This window comes from Cotesia typhae, unplaced genomic scaffold (genome assembly GCF_013202065.1).
Source record: "Cotesia typhae breed Kobodo isofemale line unplaced genomic scaffold, CoteBio_Ctyphae contig_65, whole genome shotgun sequence".
NCBI lineage: Eukaryota > Metazoa > Arthropoda > Insecta > Hymenoptera > Braconidae > Cotesia > Cotesia typhae.
Window position 1 is genome coordinate 556,183 of NW_027423762.1, and position 23,474 is coordinate 579,656.

Consider the following 23,474-nt stretch of genomic DNA (forward strand, 5'->3'; position numbering starts at 1 on the left):
GCAACAACAAGAAGAGGCCGCTGTCCACGCCCAGCCCCACCGCAGAATTTGACAAGCCAGCACAGAAAAAGCCAGCCCGGGATGATACTTGGACTAAAGTTACTTGGCAAAAGAAAAAGAAGGATAGAGAACAGAAGCCAGCGGCTCAATCTACTACAGCCCAAAACCAGCCAAGCAATGATGGCTCCAAGAAACTGAGAAGGAAGAGGACGAGAACTAAAGCTGTGCTTGTCCAACCAGTTGAAGGACGAACATACGCCGATCTCCTCAAGAAAATCAAGGCTAAGGTAAGCCCTGTCGAGACGGGCGTAGACATAAAATCTATTACAAAGACGAAACATGGAGGCATTCTCCTTGGAATGTCTCGAAAGACCGAGGACAGTAAGGCTTTCACCGATGCAGTAAAATCAGCCACTGCAAACATCGGCACGGTCAAGACGCTAACACCAACAGCAACGATCGAGATCCTCGACCTGGATGAAATCTCTATCGAGAGCGAAGTCCGTGAAGCACTCGAACGTGAATTCACTGACAGCTTGGAGGTCAAAAGGGTCAATTTGACAAAGCCCACACCACGACGTAATCGGGCAGCCTTCTGCGAACTAGACGAGCCCAGTGCGATTAACCCTCAGGGTACGGACTGGGTTACCGTTACTCGAGCGAAATTTGAAAGAAGCGCCATACGAAGAGAAGTCGGCGATGGGGGTCCGAACCAGGGGGGGAAAAAACTTATAGGTACACACTATTAGAGACCCAAGCGGCAGAGTCAGTCTCCGCTTTGTGTCCGAGCTAGACACATATGAATATTGTGCTCGGGTGTGGTACACCTAATTCGTATCCAACGTTACAGAATTCAAAATTTTCAAAAATATAAAGTTTTAATTTTCGTCTGTTTGCCGCTGAGGAATAAAAAGGTAAGTAAGAATACGTACTTTTTACTTAATTTTGTAGATTCTAACCTCAAAATAACGCGTTATACATGGTGTAAACGAAATATTGTAGTAGATCTCAATCACTTGAACGTACGTCTTATATCGAAATCTTTGCTGCTCGTAGTGAATTATAACTCATTAAATTTTGTTTCTTGTAATTTTTTATGACAGAACACGCATTAAAAACATGGCAACGCGTCGAATCACTCGAAGCGTTGCTGCTTTGGAGGAGTTGTACAATGAAAACGAGGAGGACAGCGTTACAGAGAACGACAGTGACACCGATGACGCCGTAGATGCGGAAGAGGAAAGTTCCCACGATTCTGAAACAGATGCCGAAGAAGAGGCAGAATCTGAAGGAGAGCCACTGTCAGGCGAAGAAGAAGCAGCTGCTCCGAGAGGCGCCCCGCCGCGCAAACGCGGCCGCCCTTCATACCTGCATTCTAAGAGCGGGCACAAATGGAATCTCTCTGCTCCGGAATCGAGGGGCCGTCGATCGCAGTCACAACAATCTTACGCGCCATCAACTAAAGGTAATGCGACACGTGTTAAAACACCGCTCGAAGCTTGGAGCGTGTTATTTACCGATGAAATTTTAGATATCATCGTCAAACATACAAACGAGCAAGTTGAAAGGGAAATAACTGTGGTGAGACAAAATAACGTTAAATTAGATACGTCAGTACATAAAGTAATTGATGAAGTAGAATTGAAAGTTACGTTTGGTTTATTGTACTATGCCGGAGTGCATAAGTTGAGCAAGTGCAAAACTATTAATTGGTGGGGAATCCATTCTATGTCTTTATTCAAAGCGACAATGTCTAGAAATCGATTTACATTTATTCTTCAAAGTTTGCGATTCGATGATAAAGATACTCGAGCCGAAAGGAAAGCAACAGATCGATTCACACACATATGAGAGATTTGGGAAATATTTATTAAAAATTGTACGGACAACTACGAGCCCGGCACAAATACCACTATTGACGAGCAGTTGCTTTCTTATGTCCAAGTTCCCTTGACCGAAAAACGTATTATAAGTGTCTTAGATATCATAAGGCGATGTGTAAAGAGCACGTAGCGAAACTGTGCTGCGAGTGCGGCAATACTATGTAATATGGCTTTTGTAACCTTTTGATAATAAATGTTCGTCTTTAATTATTTTTGGTATTTATTTATATGATACTACTCAACAATATCTGAGAAACAATTTTTTTACGCTCAAAGTAATTATTTTTAACCTTTATCATCATAAATCAACGAAACAACGTTTTTTCTCTAACTCGAAAAAACGCGTATTTTCATTTTTCAAAAAAAATATAGTTTTTGGAATACATCAAAAAACCGTTATGGACATTTGAAAGAACTACTTTTTACCTTTCAAACGCTAGTTATAGAATGTTAATATCTTTTTTTTTCCAAAAGTTACAGCATTTTGAAAAAAAAAAAACGTTTTTTTACAAAAAAATTTCAAGACCCGTTCACATTTTTCATTAAAATTTTTTTTTAAACAGTTAAATGATTAATCTGACAATTCTATCATATTTTTGAGGCAATTTCACACAAAATGAAAAAAAAATTTATTCAAATTGACAAAGTACAGCTCGATATACACCCAATAAAAGTCACCGGGTTAGGCTAACCCATGTCCGTACTGAACGTAACTTTTTTATAGTCCGTACCCTGAGGGTTAAGGCTCTTGACAAGGCCTGCATATGGATCGGTTTGGTGAACTATCGTATACGCCCAGTAGTAAAAGTAACACGTTGTTTTAAATGTCTTGGTTATGGACATCACACACGTCAGTGTGCGGGACCGGATAGAAGCAAGTGTTGCTACAAATGTGGCGGAGAGAACCACAAGGCCGTAAACTGCACGGAGAAGCTAAAATGCTTCCTTTGTGCTTCGGTTAAAGATGCCCAGAATAGTATATGCCATATTTCTGGCACTGGAGTATGCAATGCATTCCGCAAAGCACTTGCAGAAGCCACGAGAGGTTAGAAATGACACGCATACTACAAGGCAACCTGAATAGGTGCGCCTTGGCGCAAAACCTGCTGCGCCAGCGTGTTTTTGAAGACAAAACTGACGTCTGCTTTATCTGCGAGCAATATCTAAACATTGAAGGTAAAACATGGTTTGCAGACAAAACGGGTACGGCAGCAATTTGGATTGTGAACACAAAGAACGTTACTGTCAACAACAGCGGAAGTAGAGCAGGTTTTGTCTGGATTCAAATCCCCACAACCTACTTCATGAGCGTCTATCTCTCACCTAACGAAGGGATTAGTGTGTTCCGACAGAAACTGTCAAATATAGAAGATGCAGTCACTAAGTTCGACGGTGAAGTTATCGTAGCCGGAGACTTCAACGCTTAATCAGCTGAGTGGGGCGCTGCTCTCTCCGATACCAGAGGAAACGAGGTCGCTGACGTCACGGCTAGACTCGACCTCATAGTGCTGAACACCGGGAGCACAACAACCTTTAGAAGACCAAGGTACCAAGAATCCATTCTCGACATCTCATTGGCGACTCCAAGGACTGCCAACATGATCAAAGACTGGGTAGTATCCGAAGAATACAGTGGCAGTGATCAGCAGTTCGTGACATTCAGCGTTGGATTGGCATTTGCTCCGGTTTCACAATGTGACGTCTCTAAGCGGAAGTGGAATGCCAAAAGGCTTGATCTAGAGGCATTGAAAGCTTCACTTGCACGAAGTTGGTCTATTCTGCAGAATAACCCGACTCCGGATACGTGCAGCGAGACAGAAAAGGCAGTGCTAAACACGATGCAGGAAATTGCTACCGCATGTGACGCCTCTATGCCACGGCTGAAAAATCAGAGTTTCCACAGACCGGCGTACTGGTGGTCAGCAGACATATCAGAACTCCGGAAAAAATGCCACAAACTACGTCGGCTAGCAACGAGAGCTGCGAAACGCTCCCCCAAACAAGATCTACTTCTGAGCGAGTATAAGCAGGCCAAAAAGAACCTCAACTGGGCAATCAAAGCGAGCAAAGCGAAATTGTGGCAAGAGATCTGTAATGACCTTGATGATGACATCTGGGGTAAAGCCTACCAAATTGTCACCAAACGACTTGGAAAGGCTTCACCAGAAGCGCCGAAATCACCTGCTTTAATGAGCAGCATCGTAGCGGAGCTGTTCCCCAAACACCAACCAAGGGAAAAAAGACATTATGTGAAAAACAATGTAACACTTTTCACAATCGAGGAGATACAGGATGCAGCGAAGACCCTCAAGTCAGGAAAGGCACCCGGCCCTGATGGCATATCGGCATCGGTGATCAAGACTGTAGCCCTGGAATATCCAGACATACTCCTGAACACCTACAACGCATGCTTGGCAACTGGCACGTTTCCCGTGGTCTGGAAGCGGCAGAGATTGGTTCTGCTAGATAAAGGCAAAGGTGGCCCTGTAACACCCTCGTCGTTCAGACCACTCTGCATGTTGGATATTGCTGGGAAATTGCTCGAAAAGCTTATACAGGGAAGATTACGGAACGATATCGATCGTGCTGGAGGTTTTGCCGCAAACCAACATGGCTTCTGGAAAGGACATTCAACAGTCGGCGCGATCCAGAAAGTCGTAGGGACAGCGAGAGAAGCATGGACTGGTAGCCTTAAAGCTCGTAAAGTATGCATTCTCCTCACGCTAGATATCAAAAACGCATTTAACAGCGCAAATTGGGGAGACATTTTAGACGCTCTGGAGCACAAGTTTGACGTGGAGCCAGAAAATTTGGCACTAGTCGACAATTAACTTGATGATAGAAAGCTTATAGTTGAAACTACTGAAGGCCCACAAGAATACTCCATAACGCCTCGCATGCCACAAGGCTCAATAATGGGACCTGATCTATGGAACGCAGACTATGACGAGCTTCTTGAAATCCCGTTGCCAGAGCAAGTAGAGCTAACAGGCTTTGCAGACGACGTTGCAGCCACTATAGTGGCAGACAGCGTAGAAGAGGCCGAACTGCTAGTTCGGGAAACCATCGACACCGTCGAGACTTGGCTCGATAAGCATCACCTGAAACTCGCCAAACAGAAAACCGAGATGGTCGTTTTGACACGTCAAAAATGGTTCCCAAAACCATTCGCTGTGGACATGGGAGGAACAACACTCACGTCAACAAGGGCCCTGCGCTATCTAGGGGTAATGATAGACGAGAAACTATCTTTCCGTGAACACCTCGACAGTGCATGCAAGAAAGCCAGCAAGACTGTGTCTAGCCTAGCACGAATTATGACCAACACCATGGGACCAAGAACAAAAAAGAGAAGAGTTCTTCTAGAAGCAGTCCACTCGGTACTGCTTTATGGAACGGAGATATGGGCAGACATATTAAAGCAGAAGACCTACCGGCGAAAGATAGCAGCAGTACAGCGGCGAGGCTAAAACATGAAGGAGGCAAAAACGAAGATAAAAACGGAAACGCAGCAAGAGTGGCAGGACCGATGGACGTCGGGAGAGACAGGCAGATGGACAGCGCGACTGATTCCAAAGATCAACGCCTCGCTCTCTTGGAAACACGGGGACACGGATTTTTTCTTGACCCAACTACTGACAGGACATGGGCAGTACAACGCCTATCTCTTCAAGATGGGTTTACACAACACACCAACATGCAAATACTCCCCGGTTAAAATCGACGACGCCGAACACACATTCTTCGAGTGTGCTCGGTGGAAGGACTACAGAAGAAGCACCGAAGAGATCATTGGCACCAGGCTCTCCCCCTCGAGCTTGGTGACCTATATGATCAAACAAGAGAAAAACTGGTCTGCTGTTGCAGCTTATGCACAGCACCTCCTGAAAGACAAAACCGCAGAAAGAGACCAGTAGTCAGGAGTAGGCGTCGTGAGACGCAGCACGGCTGGATTGAAGTAATGCTAACGCGGTTCTAATCCAGCCCTCCCCGTACCATCTAGGGGAGAGGGGAAGAGGAATGTTTTTTTTAGTCGGTAAAAATCTCCACACTACCGACTATCGATATCTGCCGTAAGATGGGCGACAGAGTTAACGATAGCGGTGTCTTTTGAAGATCTTTTTTCGTACCTCTTTGGAAAAAAAAAAACACACACACACACACCGCCATAGTGACACCCTCGCGGGAATAGTCAGGGAAGCTTCCTAGGACCTCAAAACGTCGAGATCTGATGAAAACTCGATTTTCGAAAAACGGGGTACAACTAATAACTTTCCGATTTTTGAAAATTTTCAATTTTCTTAGCGGGAAGTTAAAAATTGTCAAATCTTCTAAAATAAAAAAAAATTTTCTTTTTCGTAAACTTTATTTCTATCACAAAATAAATGCAATCCAACTATTTTAAGGTATGATATTCCAATTTATAGACTTAATTTACGAATGTAATGACTAAGTTTAATGATTAATACAGTTAATATCCAATGATTTTACAAAAACAGTGCAAAAAATTATTTATCCATTTTCTCTCTGGCATTCAAATAATTTACAAATCCTGTTTATTCGAACTGGAAAATTTTTAACATTTAAATAACCATTTTTGTCTTGAATTATAGAATGCAGTTGTTGAGCTCCTGTAATTGATTTTGTTCTCAAAAACTTGTCATTTGAATCATTTAATGCTACATTATAATCTTCTTCTGAAGAAAACTTGACTATGGTATTTGGCAAGTTATCCGGATCAGAAGCTCAATCAAAAAGTCCTATAGGTGTTGTCATTTGTTTATCAACTGCGAGTTGGAGACTTGCTCTTGCTGCGAGCCGTTTGAGGATGCTACCAATCCCATCACACGGACCTTTGCTATGCGCAGTCGTGAAAAAAATGCTATGCAGCAGGAATATCAAAATCATCTCCATGATTATATTAATTTACAAAATTTTAAAAATTTTTGAGCTGTCGAGGAGCCTCATCAAAAAAATAATAAATCTTATCACAGCATGTAGGAAGACTTTTTACATGATCAGTTATTAATTTGATGGAAACATGAACTGCTACGGCTTCGTGATTATTACAGTCTGAAATAATTCCTAAACTTTTGTGTCTAAGTTTGTCATTTACTTTATAGTATATAACCACCAAAAAAACTGTAGCCTGGTTATTATTCCAGTGAAAACCAGATGCTGCATTTTGTAGTACGAATGCACAATTCTCAGCAAAATCACAAATGATGACAAATTCATTTGGTTTGAGTGTTTCTTTCAATATTTCCAAAAACTTGGCTTGTTCGTTAGCAAGGAATGAGTGAGATAAAAGAACTTTTAATTCACCACAAAAGTTTTCAACAAATTCTTCTGTAGGTTTTATAAAAGTTTCTAAGCTACTTATCGGTTTTGATATTCAATACTTATACGTAATATTCTCGATCTCCTGATTCTCAAAACATGTCAATAAGATTTAACTCAACTCATCTACCCCTGAACAGTTTTTACATCCATCCAAATAACATTGCACCGATAGAGTCTCACATGTTATCATGTCCGAGCAATCGCTATAGTATCTCATGGGCTTTTCTGTATTTCTCTTCAATGAATGAATATTTGCACCTAAAATGAAGGTAATTTAGAACTGAAAATCCACGCACTAACAATTATTAATTAATTTGACAATTACCAAGCATCATCAACTTAAAGTTTTGAAGGATCGTACTGTCACGGGGCTGCTTCATTACCCGTTGAAGGTCCTCACCCTAGCCGTGGTTAGTTATCGACAGATCACAGAGCGCTGTGGTCTAAGATGCTCGCACAGTAGAAATTACATTTACATAAGTTCCGGGGCCTAGGAAATAAGCGTTCCACGGGTGGGGATAATCCCACACGAGGGACAAGTGAAGTTGCCGAACGGAAAAACGACATTATGAAGCCGGAGCCCGAGCAACCAACACGAAATTTTGGAAATACCAGGTAAATATTTATATTCCTCTGAGATTCCTGTGGAACCTTCAGAGCGATTATTTTAACTTATAAATTTGATAAATACTGCTAGGCATTTAGCCAGCCTAATTATCCAATAAAAACCATTCTAACTATCCTGAAATTCCAGATAAATTATTGCTAAATATCCCGAGTTGCGACGCGAGTGAACCCGAGTACCGAGGAAGTCGTAAGATTTGGCTGACAAAGTTGCCTCTATTAGAAGTCCACGAGAACGACAAGAGACCCGAATAAAGAAAAGAAGTCGTCAGAAAATTCTGAGGTACAAAAGTTTAACCTCGGTAAATTATTGCGTCGTCTCCGGAAACTCTAGGCACACGCCAGGTTCCGTCTTCCAATCACCCTACTTGATTAATTAATTAATTATTCGAATTTAATTAAAATATCTAAATTATAAGTCGAGGTTAAAATTAAGTAAAATAAAATTTGAACAAATAGAAAATTCAATAAGTTAGAAAAATTTAAAATTTTAAATTAAAAGAGGTTAAATTTAGAATTAATATTATTATAAAATTGGTCAAATAAATTTGGATTAAAATTTACAAGTCAGAAATTTCGATATCGACAATTTTGAGTTAACTGTGTCATTTATATAAGCGATATTCTGTCGATTAAATTTATTACAAATTAGAAATTAAGATAAAACTAAAGGAAACTAAAATTAGAAATTTGTCCAAGTTAGGTTCAAATTAACCAATAAAATCGACAAGTAAAAATAAATTAAAATTTTAAATTAAAATTAATAATTGGAATTTACTTTAGGAAAATTATCAAAAATTTTAAATGAAATTACAATAGACATAATTCCTTAAATTAGAATATTAAAATTGTTAAGTAGTAAATTAATTTATAAAACAAAATTTACAAGAGTAAAATTATCAATAAAAGAAAATTTGTTCAATAAGCTTCGATAAATAAATTTGTCAGATTCCAGTTCGATGATTTCAAAATTAATCAACATAAAATTTAGCCTTGGGAAATTTTTACCAAGTTGAAGACTAAGTCTCAAATGTTGACTGGAATTCAAAATAGACATAAGCCGATTATTCAGGCAGTTTGAATTCGAGTACATTTTAATTAATCTAAAATTTTGGTAGAATAAAACGCTACTGTGATGTTAATAATTAAGCAACCAGAATTTAAATAAAATTATTTATCGAAGTCAAGTTAGGGACCGGGAAATTTGATTCCCAGGAAGTTATGTTGTAAAAAGTATCTTGGATTTTAAAATAATTGTAAATTAGAGTCAAGTGTGTATTTAGATAAATTGTTTTATTGGAATTGTGTGTGTGTGTGTGTGTGGAAAATATTTTACCGTATATACTCCTCGTTCACGGGCTATCGAGGAGGTTAGGATTAGCAGGTTGTCGACTAGTGTCATGGTATCCTTCTCTGTCCTAGTCGACTTCAGGTTTCTTAGTCCCATAGTGAGGGTCCTGTGGACAGTGAAAGGGCTAAGGACGGTATGAACCTTGGGCAGGGGTCCGGGCGACCACCCAGGGTCATATCTAGAGTCTTAGAGCGTGAGGGTCCTGTGGACAACGCGATTTAGTTAGAAACTGCGGTATAGACGCTCCTTATGAGGGTACCGACAGGAATAGGAACTATGATAGAAACTGCGGTATAGACGCTCCATATGAGGGTATCGTAGGAATAAGAAACTTTTATAAGTATGAGTGTGTGTAAGAGCATTGGAATAAGACTTAATTGTTGTCAGATCGTTAAAATAAATTGATAATTAATGCCAATTTTAATTGTTTTTATTTATGTCAAATTTTATGATTTCTCTCGACCCTGTGATATCTCTCTTGCTTGGACCGGTTCTGGAAACCGTGATAAAAATTCCAGTGGCACCCTTAATTATAAATTCTAAATAAAGGGGTGACCAAGGGACGATTCAAACCCGTTACAGTACATACACATATGGTATATGTTCTACTAGCTTCTTCCAACACACAATGTTTCGGTTGTAAAATTCCTACACAGAATGAGCCTTTTTGGACGTGTACTCGATTACCATCATTATTTCGAACTGAAACAAAGTCTTTCAGACCAGGCATCAAAGCACTGTAATCATCAATGTAAAAATTTTCAACTTTCAATATCACTTGATGAGTGATCGTCCTCCCTATAAAAAAAGTCAAGTAATTGAGTCTTCAAATGTATCAGAAACATCGATTTTACACTATACCATCCTCATTTCGATTCAAGTATTGAAAATAAACCCTTTTCTTTAACCAACTTTTTTTGCTACCCTTAACAAATGCCTTGATGTATTCATAGTTTCACATATACGTCTTTCACTCCATTCTTCAGGTAAAAATGTTAAACTTTGTATTTTTAACGACTTTTCCGTTTCTTTATCGTTGAATTTCTCGTGCAGAATTTTAATTAGAGAGCGAAAATTTTCACCATCGTCATCGATCGATCCTCCATCGGTAGAAGAGAGCAAAATTTTTTTTCAAGCTGTCAGATATCAGATTTAGTTTGTGTTCAGTGAACAGGTTCAGCCTCGATGAATTCACCTCTGGGGGACTCCTAAATTAATGAGCCGCACCTGACAACCACTCATTCCCGCAATTTTTAGCTAACCAGAAAATTCAACGCTTTGAATTTTCTGACGCTTGCACAGGCCGAGTTACTCTGACGTCACTAACACGCTAGATCTATTGAATTTTTCTATTGGTTATCGGTGTCGACATCGATAGAACAATTTCTCTGACTAGTTGATCGCTCCGCTGACATGTGCAGTCAGCCTTCTTCCCGAAGCTGACGAAAAAGAAGACGCATTATTATTTTTATCGTTCGCAACCACGCTATTTGAGTAGTCGCATCGCCATTATTATAATTTCTTTTCGCTAGTGTTGAAATTCCGCTTTTTTGCTTAATCAATAATTGGATTTGCTTAATAAATTGTGCTCAATTTATTTTGAGTCTGTTTCAGATAATTGAATTTGTTTGTGCAGTAATTCACCGCTTTTTCCAGTTTCGAATATGTGTTCAACCACGTGTCAACCGTCTTCGCTTTGTTACATACGCTGTTCTGTATTCATCCGCTTATTTAACAACAATCCGCTAACTAGTTAATTACATATTAAGTGTATTTAGTGTAAATAAATTTATAGAAGATATATTAAATAATATTTCCGCAGTTTTAATTGAAATAACCAGTCTAAACCAGATCCACAGTTTTCCTGCTATTAGTACATTTTATAGTTTGTTACTCAAAAATTTATAATCATTCAATTTTTTGGATAGGATCGGGGATTGATTCAACAGTTGTAATGCATGGTTTATGACGGGTAATTGAGTTGCAGCACTAACTTGGAATGCCGAGTTTGATTGTGAATCTTTGAGCTCGCTATTATACGACATGGAAACTCAAAAAACCAATTAAACATATAACTACTCAAAATGTATTTAAGTAACGTATAAATAATTCAAAAAACTTACGGAATGATAAGGATGACGGGAGATCTGTGGCAGCTGTGTTTCTATCACTATCAGTTTGATTATTGTTCTCAAGGCTGTCACCAGAATTATCTTTCTGGTCACTTGCATCAACATTAGGAACATCAATAGAAGTTGTTTGTTCCTTTACTATTTTTGAAGCTTGTTTTTGACACGAACCGTATAATATATAATTATCACCTAATCCTTAAGTTAATTTCATAATTTCAGTTGCTAAACGTAAACCCATTGTTTTAAAATGTGATTCAAACTCAAATAGATTACAGCAGCAATCGGATTGATTTTCTGATGCCATCACCTCTCGACGAAATTATTTCAATCAATATAGATTAGTATAACTTAAATATCTAGCCTTTCAAATAAGAAAAAATCAAAAAAATGTTCATTAACTATTAGTGTTCAGTTATGTATCTTAGTTTTTATAAGTTAAGAGAAAATTGTACTGTACTATTAAGTTTACTCATATTTTCTGTTTATCTGTTTATCTGATAGTAACCAGACAATTTTTCAAGTTAGCAAACCTTCCCACGCTTTATTTAAGTAACCCTACGTTAAATAAATAATACCGTTATCAGGATCCTTTAGTTTAACAACAATTCCCCAACCCCAGTCATTTTCCACCAACCAAAAACCAAAATACCCTTCCTGAAATTGCATTCCCTGATTGATGATAGTTTGACAACGAATCGAATAAGACAGTTACCAAAAAACCTTTGACAACGCTCGCCGAGCGCCTTATACCTGACCTTTACCGACTTATGTACCTATTAAGTTAATGCAAAGGTATAGTCAGTACTCAATAAAACTAAACCATACAAAATCGAAATATTTGCGATCTTTTTGATTAATCATCAGAAAATTCTTGTTAAATTCTTACCACATTAATTTGCAAGAAAACAATTAGAATTATGTTTTTATTTAACAAACGTAATGACAAAAATCTCTTATTGAACACTAGATCGCACAAAAGATTTACAGGTTGTGTTTTAGATCTCAGTATTAAAAAGCCGTGGTTATAAATCAAAACATACTAACGTATGGCTTGAATCTTAGCCATTACATTCCTAAATTAAGTCTATAAATTGAGAATATCATACCATAAAATATTTGAATTACATTTATTTTATGATAGAAATAAAGTTCACGAAAAAAATTTTTTTTATTTTTAAAAATTTGAGAATTTTTTTTAAATAACGATTTTGCTAAAAAAAAAAACACTCATCAAATTCTACTCACACTCATACTCAACATCCGCCAAAGATCAACACTCATGATCAGCATGATCACACTCACCATACTCCAACTGGTACTCTCAATAATCAACATTCTGCCACAATTCTCGCCACCTGCCTGGTCAACATCATTACAAAGCTAAGCACCATTCCAATACGCATCTTGCTAGACTCTGGTTCTGAGATCTCCTTTATTTCAGATTCATTGGTACATAGTCTCAATCTCACTCGCACTCGATCTCAACTCAGTGTCATTGGCATTGGCAATGCAAAGGCTGGCCGAACCAAGGGCTGTGTTGAGCTAACTCTGAGATCACAACACTCAAGCAAAACACTCAACCTTCACGCTCATGTACTGCGCGGATTAACAATACAATTACCATCAGTGTCAATCTCGCACAATCAACGCACACAACTACAACATCTTACTCTAGCTGACCCAGGTTCTGGGTTCAAGAGGAGATCATCACCACTCATCAACCTCAATTAACACCCGACGAGGAGGCTTGTGAAGCTCACTTTGCAAGGACTCACTCTCGTGACTCATCTGGGCGATACATAGTCAGATTACCATTAATTTCTCCAGTTCACAAACTTGGAGATTCATTCAAAGCAGCATACCAATGCCTTCGCCACCTCATGCATCGACTCAGCAAAGACCCACAACTCAAACAACTCTACATGAAATTCATGGCAGAATACATATCACTCAACCACATGGAACCAACCACATTGCGATCATCATCAGTTCAATACTTCTCACCACATCATGGAGTATTGAAGCAGAACACCAACTCACCCAAAATTCGTGTAGTTTTCAATGGCTCAAAGAATACCAGTTCTGGGCTCTCACTCAACGACATCATGCATACTGGACCTAATCTACGCATCAACATCTTCGATGTTCTCATAACATCCAGAAGACATCGGTTCTTCTTCATCACTGACGTGGCAAAAATGTACCGCCAAGTCTTGGTCCATCCTGATGATCGACATCTTCAACAAATCCTCTGGTTTAACCCAGATGGAGATATCACTCCATACATGCTCACCACTGTCACCTATGGGACAAGGGCTGCACCATACCTAGCTGTTCGTGCTCTACTCCAACTCGTCAATGACGAAGGCCATAGATTCCCACTGGCAGTGGAACCACTTACGCTTCAAGGACGCTACGTGGATGATATATCCGGTGGCACAGACACTCAAGATTTACTACAACAAATAGCAAATCAAACAGAAGAACTCTGCATGGCGGGCGGATTTCCTCTAGCCAAGTGGGCAAGCAATCACCCTAAATTAAAACAACTCAATCATGCGGAAGCAATCACACAATACACTATTGAGGATCCAGATAGCAGCACAAAAATTCTGGGTATGTGCTGGTCTCCTCAACGAGATTACTTCTCCTTCAAGAACTCGACACCATGCAAGGCTCAAAGGTACTCAAAGCGATCAATTTTATCAGAGATAGCTGACCAAATCTTTGATCCCCTGGGATTCTTGTCACCACTCATCATTCAAGCCAAGATGTTCATGCAGGAACTCTGGCTTGTCAAACTCAGCTGGGACTCACCATTACCTGAAACTCTGTGTAAAAGGTGGAAGGCATTCACTCATCAACTTGCCATGATCAACTGTATCAAAATTCCCAGGTGGATCCACTCGTCCACGAACTCATCACTCGAAATCCATGGATTCTCAGATGCCTCGCAATTGGCGATGGCAGCTGTGGTATACATCAAGGTCCATCATCACAACTGCACTCAAGGAGCAAAAGTTACGCTGCTTTGCTCCAAAACCAAGGTAGCACCGTTAAAACAATTAACCATACCAAGGTTAGAACTCACCGCTGCTCATATGTTGGCCAAACTCATCGCTCATTGCCAGTCAATACTCAAGCTCAACAATGTGCCAACATACCTTTGGACCGACTCTGCAATTGCACTCACGTGGATACAATCGCATCCGTCTCGTTGGAAGGACTTCGTCAGAAATCGTGTGTCACAAATCCAAGATCTAATTCCAGATGGCCACTGGAAGTTCGTTCCTGGCTTAGAAAATCCAGCAGACTGTGCAACAAGAGGATTGACAACCCTCCAACTCAAAAGTCATCAACTATGGTGGACTGGCCCACCATGGTTACTTCAAGACTCATCGTCCTGGCCACTCATTAACACAAAACTCGACTCCAATACTCAACTGGAAGAACGGCCAGTAAAGGCACTCTACTCAACTACCAAGACTCTAACACCAAGATTGTCAATCATGGACCGACCAATTCCACTACTCCGCATGTTACGAGCTACTGCAATATGTTGGAGAGTCCTGGACCTGATCAAGAAACGGCCAAACTCATCTCTAGCTCACCCCATTACCTCTATTGAGATCAAACAAGCTCTACAATTCTGCATCAAAGAAACTCAACGCACTCATTTCCATCCAGAGCTCAAAATGATCAAAAATCAAGCATCATGGCCAAGAGATCATCCATTTGCACGATTAACTGCCTTCCTAGACACCGAGGGCATAATTCGTGTAGGTGGACGTCTGGAAAACGCACCAGACTCTGATCAACTTAAGCATCCTGCCATTCTGCCTCGTGATGCTGCTCTTTCCAAACTCATAATCTCTGATGCTCATCAGCGTACCATGCATGGTGGAACTCAACTCACACTCGCATATACTCGCCAACGGTACTGGATAATAGGTGGACGCCAACCAGTACGAACTCAAATACTCAAATGCCTCAAATGTGCTCGACACCGAGGAATTCGTGCTCAACAACTCATGGGACAGCTCCCAGCTCCAAATGTCACACCAGGATCACACCATTCGCTCATACTGGAGTGGACTATGCAGGTCCAGTACAAATCAAAACAACCAACATGCGCGGATCATGTACCTACAAGGGCTGGATATGTGTATTTGTATGCCTGACATCATCTGCAGTTCATCTTGAACTCGTCAGCAACTACTCATCCTCTGGATTCATTGCAGCACTTCACAGGTTCATCAGCCGTCGTGGACTGTGCACAGCACTCTACAGCGACTGTGGGACAACGTTCCAAGGCGCCTGTGCTGAACTCAAAAGGCTCTTTACTCAAGGAACTCGGGAATCATCAGAAATATTTGACGGACTCACAGTCAACGAGATCATCTGGCATTTCAACCCCCCAGCTGCTCCACACATGGGTGGAAAGTGGGAAGCAGCTGTGAAATCAATGAAACATCACCTCACTCGAACAATCGGAGAATCATCATTCACGTTTGAAGAATTTACGACCCTTCTGCACCAGGTGGAGGCGATTCTCAACTCACGACCATTGGAACCGCTCTCACAAGATCCCCAGGATCTTTCATCACTCACTCCAGGTCACCTACTCATTGGACATGCACTCAACGCTATTCCAGAACCATCACTACTCGAACTCAACATTGCCAGACTCTCCAGGTGGCAATTCATTCAACAACGGATCCAATACTTCTGGAAGCATTGGTCCAACAGTTACATTCAACGACATCTAGCTCAGACCAAGTGGCACCGGGCTTACAACAACATCACCATTGGGCCACTTGTCCTCCTGACTGACGAACGAACTCCACCAACTCGCTGGCCGCTGGCCAGAGTCACTGCTGTCCACCCAGGCAATGACGAACTCATCCGAGTGGCAACCATTGAGACAGTCAACGGCACTCTCACTCGTCCAATCACCAAGCTAGCTGTATTACTACTGGCTCCAGAACTATGACTCATCACCACCAAGTGCTCATCACTACTGAGATCATAATCAGCAACCCAGTTCCTGATGGCGGGCGGAATGTTGCGGAATCATTCAAACCTTCCCGCAACAAACTGGTAGCACCGAGGCGCCGCTACACAAGCGCCCTCGGGTGTCCTACCTCAACTCAACTGGCTCACCGGCAAGCAGCCATACTCCTCATAACACGTGCTAATTGTACAGTGTACACACGCATTTACCGTGACCGGTGCATTCCTTTGTGTATTAAAAAATCATCAAGCTCATCCACTCAACTTCACTGAAGCCAATTACAGCATCGCTACTCATCTTTATTCACCAGCAATCATTGGCAACTCAGGTACAATTAAGTATTTATTATAAATCATCTGAGATCACTTTATCACAATCTATACTCTCATGCTCCCTCTCTCTCTTACTCATTGTCACATGGCTACCCATGTGTCTCTCTCTCTCATACACATGTACAGCAGTCACCTACACTTTCTACCTTAGCAACGATGCAATATTACAATTGCTGATTGATATTCGTCATCCTGCGGCAAAATAAAATGTCGCATTGAAGATGTTGCTTGGTGGTGACTGCTACCGGCTCTTAGGCCTGTCGGCCATTCTGTGTTCAACAACCTGGGCTCCATCTCGCATCCCCAGACCCACGTAATCAATTAAGCTCATTATTGTTAAGGCTCATTCGCTCACACTGTGAAAGTTAATTATATTGTTAATTGAATAATAATGAAATTAACATCTGTTTGAGATATTTGACGTTAATAGCTGTCATTAAAGTGAAAAAACGGACAAGAAATATTATGTGTTCAAAAAATAAGAAATTATATTATGTGTTAGACCTGACTTTAAGATTACGTCCAAACAATAGAAAAAAAAAGTTGAAATTAATTTATTATCTACTATTTCCACGTCGTGCATTTAACTTTTTAATGCTCAAAATTACAATACTAAAATTGCTCTGAAATATTGTCAAATTCTACTTATGATAACGATTGGAAACTTCAGCGGTCATTAAACTCAGCCATCCGCTTCATTTTTAATCTAAAGCGTGATGAACACATTACGCCTTATACACGTGAACTTTGCTGGCATTCTGTTAAGAGTCGTCGTATTTATTATACTTCTTGCTATTTTTATAAATTGTTAGATATAGGAAAACCATGTTATTTACGTGAATTATTCATTGAGGATCCTAATTTACAACGATCTGAAAGATTAGCGGCGAAAAGAAATAATATTGGCTTCATAATGCCCTACTTTTCGACCACATAATATGAATTGTCATTTGTTGCGACTGCTATACGATTGTGGGAGGAACTGCCAGCAGATATTATAGAGTCAACTAGTCTAGAGAGTTTCAAAAATAAATTATATGATCATTTATTTAATCTGGACACTTAATTATAGTTATTGGTTTTGTATTTGTCAACTAAATCGATAAATCTTTGCCATATATATTATAAAGCGAGAAATTTTGTACACTTCTCTGTAATCTCTTAGTATCCAATTAACTTAAATTGTTCGATAGTAATTTAGTTATTTATTAATTATATTATTATAATTTTTTAATTTAATCGTATTGATTTAATTACATTAAATTTATTTTTAATTATATTTGTATACAACAAAATTTTATGTAATTTACTTATATGTATATTGTAAAAATTGCCATCTGGTATTTACTTTGGCATAAATAAATAATTCTATCCATCTATACTTTGTATCTGCATAACTTTACATTATTTAGAAGTTGCAAAAAACAAAAGATAATTTTTTTTTGAAATTCAAAAATTCATATTTAAAAAAAAAACAGTTCTAAAAATTTCAGGATCTTTCAAGATCAGTACAAAGCCCTCTTTCGAACAAACAAAAGACCATTCCTGTATCTATAATAGCGTTCGAGATATAACTAAAACAAAATTGAAAAACTGAAAAAATCGCGAAATTTCGAATTTGCATATATGCAAATTGCAAGAGATATATCTCTTGCAAAAAATTTTTTTCATTTTTCCCTTTGGCAGAAGTTCGTTGTATGATAAAAGAAAACTTCTGACCAAAATTTATCCAAATCGAAAAGGGTCGATTCCAACTATTGGTTAATTTGACATGAATTGACCCAACTATATTTTACTATCAAGTCGCAACAACAGTAGTAATCCTATTGCTGCAACAGGATTTTTTCCTGTTGTTGCAACATGGCTGTCTCCTGTTGTACCTGCAGGAAAGTTCTGTTGCTGCAACAGGATTTTCTCCTATTGCTGCAACGTATCTGCGTAAGGTCTATCTACGATTCGATATTGAGAGCTTAAATTTTCGGGGAAATTTTTTAATCAGTTTGGACGCGTTTAAGCCTCTCGGAGAGTAAAAATTTGAAAATACTCATATTAAAGACCGTCCTTATGTAAATAAATTCATATTTCTGACCTAAGAAAGTTGGCACTGTAACATTGTCTAAGTTGGAAGTTAGGGATGATGTTATCTATCATATTTATGTTAGTGCTTTCGCGCAAAAATCACGTTAATATCGGTTCAAATCAGATCACAACCATATCGACTTTATTTCAGTATCAAATCAATTGTAAATTGTTTGGAAGTTGACAAATATCCCAAACCTCCGAGTTGAAGTTCTGCCGACGCTTGAGAAGTGTCATCTCCTCTTCTCACAACACACTGATACATTCCTCTATCTTCTCGATTGATTCCATTAAGTGTCAATGTTTCAGATTGTCTACCAGCACCTGGAAGTTGTCTTCCGTCTTTAAACCAGGTAATGAAGTGTTGACCGGCTTGAGAATGCGTGCTAACGATGCAAGTAAATTCAGCGTTACCACCAAGATGAACACTTAATAATGATGGTAAGACCTCAACGTTTAATGGTGCCATTACTATTAGTCTGAAAAATCAATATCGATGATATTAATAATTATCGTTGAAAATAGGTAATAAATTGGGAAATTTGAAAGTAAATTAGTAAGTAAAACTTGGCATATTTTATGAATATAGCCGGAAAATTTAACGCGTTATAATGTTAACCCTTTCCTACTACGATTTCAGTGTGACATCGACTATTCTACATTTCATTTTTTTTATCGTAGGGTAAATGTACCAGTGGCTAATCGATTAAAGATTTTTGGCATTTTAAGTAATCGTAATTTAATCTATACTAATATATAAATCTATAAAGATTTTCACGGTTGTTCCGTTAGAAATATTAAACTATACATTAGAATGAATTGAAATTTTCCATCCATGTAGGGGAAACATTGGCTTGATAGATAGGCTAACTTTTCTATCAGTGTTGAATCTCCAAAGTGTACAGCGAGGGTGTCAATAGTTAGAAAAAATCTTAAAATAATCTTGAATTTTAACTCTTCTAGACATGAAGCTTAAAAAGAAAATTTTTGGGCTTTGTTGAGAATAAACAAGAATGTATCAAATAAAGTTAAAATCCTAAAATCGGTTACGGGGGTGCTAATCACCTATAATCAGATTTCGCAAAATATCAGTCTAAGAGGAGATTATGGGGGTGTTAAAAATCTGTACAATTTTTGTCTTTCTTCTGTTATCAATTCTAATATTATCAAGAGAAAAAATTTGATTTGTTTGGTTGCATTGTAATTGAGTACACGGAACATTCTTTATCCGGAGAATCCGAAGACTTCCCAGGGCGCTGTGTTCTGAACTTTCTCCGCCAAGAAAGAGAGTGGGGAAGACAGAGTGAAGAAAGAAACGCACCAACAAATTTTGGAAGAGTCATTGTGACCGAACAATCCAGCTAAATACCTCGCAAAAATTCTTCAACTCAGGTAATTATTTTTATTTCGCTGTTAATATTTTTATTAAGTGGAACGAAGCGATGAAACTTTATTAGTTTGATGCTTGCTAGGCCATCATGTCAGCTTGCTTGAATTAATCTTAAATTGTAATAAATTCTCATGCCGATTTGCAGTTACAGGTAAAATAATTGCCAAGAAGTACGCGACGCGACGCGGTGACCGGAGTTTTTGCCGCCAAGCCGAATACCTCATCAAGGAAACGTTTTCGTACCAGTATCGAGACAAGGAGTTGCAGCTTGTCGAGGGATTGCGAACATTCTCATTGAAAACTCCAGATGCAAACATTATGTCTGAATAATTTCTCGGTGGTGCGGCATCAGCCAAGCCCTTATATCAGCTGAAAGTCATCGCCATTTCGTTTCCGGTCACAATCATTAGTTTTAGCAAAATGTTTAAGAATAAATTTAGTAAAATATTTAAGAATATGTCTAAAAGATTCTAAAATAAATTTTAGTATTTATTATTATTGTGAGTTTTACTTGTATACCATTTCTGGCTTTTACAAGGCTGATTGTCTCAGCGTCTCCACATATAGTCTTTTTTTTCTAAACTCTCTATTATCAACATATGATCCCCGCTTTTATATTGTCAACACAATCTTTCAACTCTTATTATCAATATATTCTCCACTTTTATTATCAACATATTCACTACATTCAACGTCTTTTTCTTTATAATCACATATCTGCTCTCACTTTCAAATTCCTGCACATATCTTTCATTATTCTCCATGCGGCTGTGGACCAACTTGTGCTTTCTGTACTGCATTTACCCTATTCCTTACCCCTTTCGATCGGTTGTTAGAATAGTGGCGATGGGGAAACCACAGAGAAAACCCATACCAGTTGAGTTCGGCTACCGGAGCGACCCCCGACGGTTGGTGTTAGAACTATTCGAACAACCGTCAGGGCTTGAACCCTGCCATATATAATAGCTAAATTTGTCATTAAAGACAAATTTTTGGGAACTGGGGGAAATAAAGGATAAAGGGGGAAGGGAAGGACCTTTACTCAGTACGAATTTTCGGTAACTGAAAAAGTAATTCGGACAGCCCAGACCGGGAATCGAACCCGGATCGTTTGGTTACGCGCCAAAGGCTCTACCAGTTAAGCTATCCGAGATACTGTCCGTAATTACTATTCAGTCACCTAATAAGGCCTATCGAGTAATAAACACCACCGTCCATCTTACGGTAAAGAGCCATATATAATAGCTAAATTTGTCATTAAAGACAAATTTTTGGGAACTGGGGGAAATAAAGGATAAAGGGGGAAGGGGAGGACCTTTACTCAGTAGGAATTTTCTTATTCCGAAAATTAGTATTTATTTATTAATGATGTTCATAGTTTGATTTATAAATAAAAACGTAGACCTTATTATGAGACTATGTTCTATTTTAAAAACGTTTACGTTTGCTTTTTTTTGTAAATTGATGCCTGCTCCACAGACAAAAATTTTACAGATATTCAACGCTCCCACCATCTCCTCTGGGGCTGATGTTTTGCGTGTATTTTTATCAAAATTGTATAACTAAAAAGGATGTTTGGAGTTGTAAATTCTAGGTTACAATATTTGATAAAGTTAGTAGACCAAATTAACTTTCTACTAATAACTAGACTTAACACGCTCGCTTCGCTCGCCTTCATTCTTTTAAAAATCCCGCCACTATCTCAGTCGACAAATCAACAACCGAATAAAATAGTCACAGAAGTGACGTAAAACGATACGACATCCGGCCATCAACTTTTTAGAAGAGGATTTATTTTGTATGAGTTCGTACAAGAATATATTTAAATTACTTATAAAAATATTATATGCGAGGCAAATGAACAAAATTATATAGTGATTCAAACGGTAATAAGACAGTAATCTAACTAAGCATTAACCTTATTAAGATTGCAAAACATTAAAAATCTATATATAAATATATATATTAACATGATGCCGCAATGCAAACCGCGTGGGTAAATTTGGCTGGAAAAAGAACGTGGGTAACAAAGGATAAAAAATGTAATATCATACATGACATATTAAGGATGATAATTCTTGTTTATGCTTGATTCATACCTGAGTTCAGCACTAGTCTCTCCACCAACATTAGACGCTATACATTGATACACTCCACTATCCGACTGAGTGACAGCTTCAATAGCTAATACTGGCCCAAGTAATCTTGTTCTTGGGCCTGACATAACTGGCATTTGCTCAGCTCCTGTTTGTGCATACCATCTGTAAATGAAAAATATAGTCATTGAAATTATATTGATTGAACATTTTAAAATTTTATTTACACTATAATTCTGAAATAGACAGCTTCATCATTTAACTTTTACAATACAATTTTTTTTGTGATTTTAAAAAAAAATCTGAATATATTAATTGTCAGTTGAATTATAGAAAATCGAGTTTTCATGAGATGTCTTTTTTTTTGTTTTCGAGAAGTTAAAAATATCGACTCATGCGGATATTCTTTTGGAAGTATTCAGAGTAGCATCCTAGCACTCTAAGATATCAAAGAAAGATCTAATGAAAACTCAATTTTTGTAGCGGCAGAATGGCCGCGCGGACTAAGTCATTATATCATTAGTTCGTACGTACATCATGTCGTGAGGCGATGGCTCGAGCCCCGACGGTTGATAGAATAGTTCCAACGCCAACCGTCGAGGGTCGCTCCGGTAGCCGACTTGTACTGGCATGGGTTTTCTCTGTGGTTTCCCCATGTCACTATTCCAACAGCCATTAGAAAGAGGTGAAGAATAGGGTATATGCAGTACAGGAAGCACAAGTCGGTCCACAGCCGCAAGAGATACGCAGTTATTATAAAAGTTGAGTGAAAAATTTGAATGCAGGAAAATTTGAACGCAGTAAAGTGATGAAAAAATTGTAAAAAAACAGTTCTTACTATTGTACAATGTAACAATTCTATCTAAAAACTCAGTTTTCTAAAATTCGACTCAAAGGAATAATTTCCCAATTTTTTGAACTTTCTAATTTTTTCAAATAAAAAATATCATTTGTGTACGGTAGAAGAACAACAGAAAAATTATCGTTCTAAACCAGCAGCAGGCCTATAAATAAACCGACTGTAAGCCTCTTGATAATAGAGGAAAATAATTAACATGTTATCGTGGCGCTTATACACTTCTCACAAAAATTAAGGGAGCAGAAAAAAAATCCAAATTTTTGGGGGATTTTCAACAGGCTGTAACTTATACAAAAATGGTCGTACAGCAAAAAAAAAAAGCAAATTGTAGCTCTAAGTGTTTTGTTTTTGGATCTGAGTTTGAAAATTTT

The 23,474-nt window shown here is 38.6% G+C and overlaps 3 protein-coding genes across 3 annotated transcripts; 2 read left to right on the forward strand and 1 right to left on the reverse strand.

Annotated features, from left to right (window-relative positions):
* Positions 1–784: 784 nt before the first annotated feature.
* On the forward strand, positions 785–1,851 carry LOC141532650 (uncharacterized). Its single transcript, XM_074251104.1, has 2 exons — positions 785–914; positions 1,104–1,851. The coding sequence occupies exon 2, from the start codon at positions 1,120–1,122 to the stop codon at positions 1,849–1,851; it is 732 nt and encodes a 243-aa protein (XP_074107205.1). The 5' UTR covers positions 785–914; positions 1,104–1,119.
* A 5,943-nt stretch (positions 1,852–7,794) lies between these two features.
* On the forward strand, positions 7,795–16,326 carry LOC141532652 (uncharacterized). Its single transcript, XM_074251105.1, has 3 exons — positions 7,795–7,841; positions 13,018–15,176; positions 15,221–16,326. The coding sequence occupies exons 1-3, from the start codon at positions 7,795–7,797 to the stop codon at positions 16,324–16,326; spliced, it is 3,312 nt and encodes a 1,103-aa protein (XP_074107206.1).
* A 2,574-nt stretch (positions 16,327–18,900) lies between these two features.
* On the reverse strand, positions 18,901–22,900 carry LOC141532653 (cell adhesion molecule Dscam2-like). Its single transcript, XM_074251106.1, has 3 exons — positions 22,779–22,900; positions 22,248–22,409; positions 18,901–19,237 (listed from the first exon to the last, which is right to left on the reverse strand). The coding sequence occupies exons 1-3, from the start codon at positions 22,898–22,900 to the stop codon at positions 18,901–18,903; spliced, it is 621 nt and encodes a 206-aa protein (XP_074107207.1).
* Between the last annotated feature and the right edge of the window lie 574 nt (positions 22,901–23,474).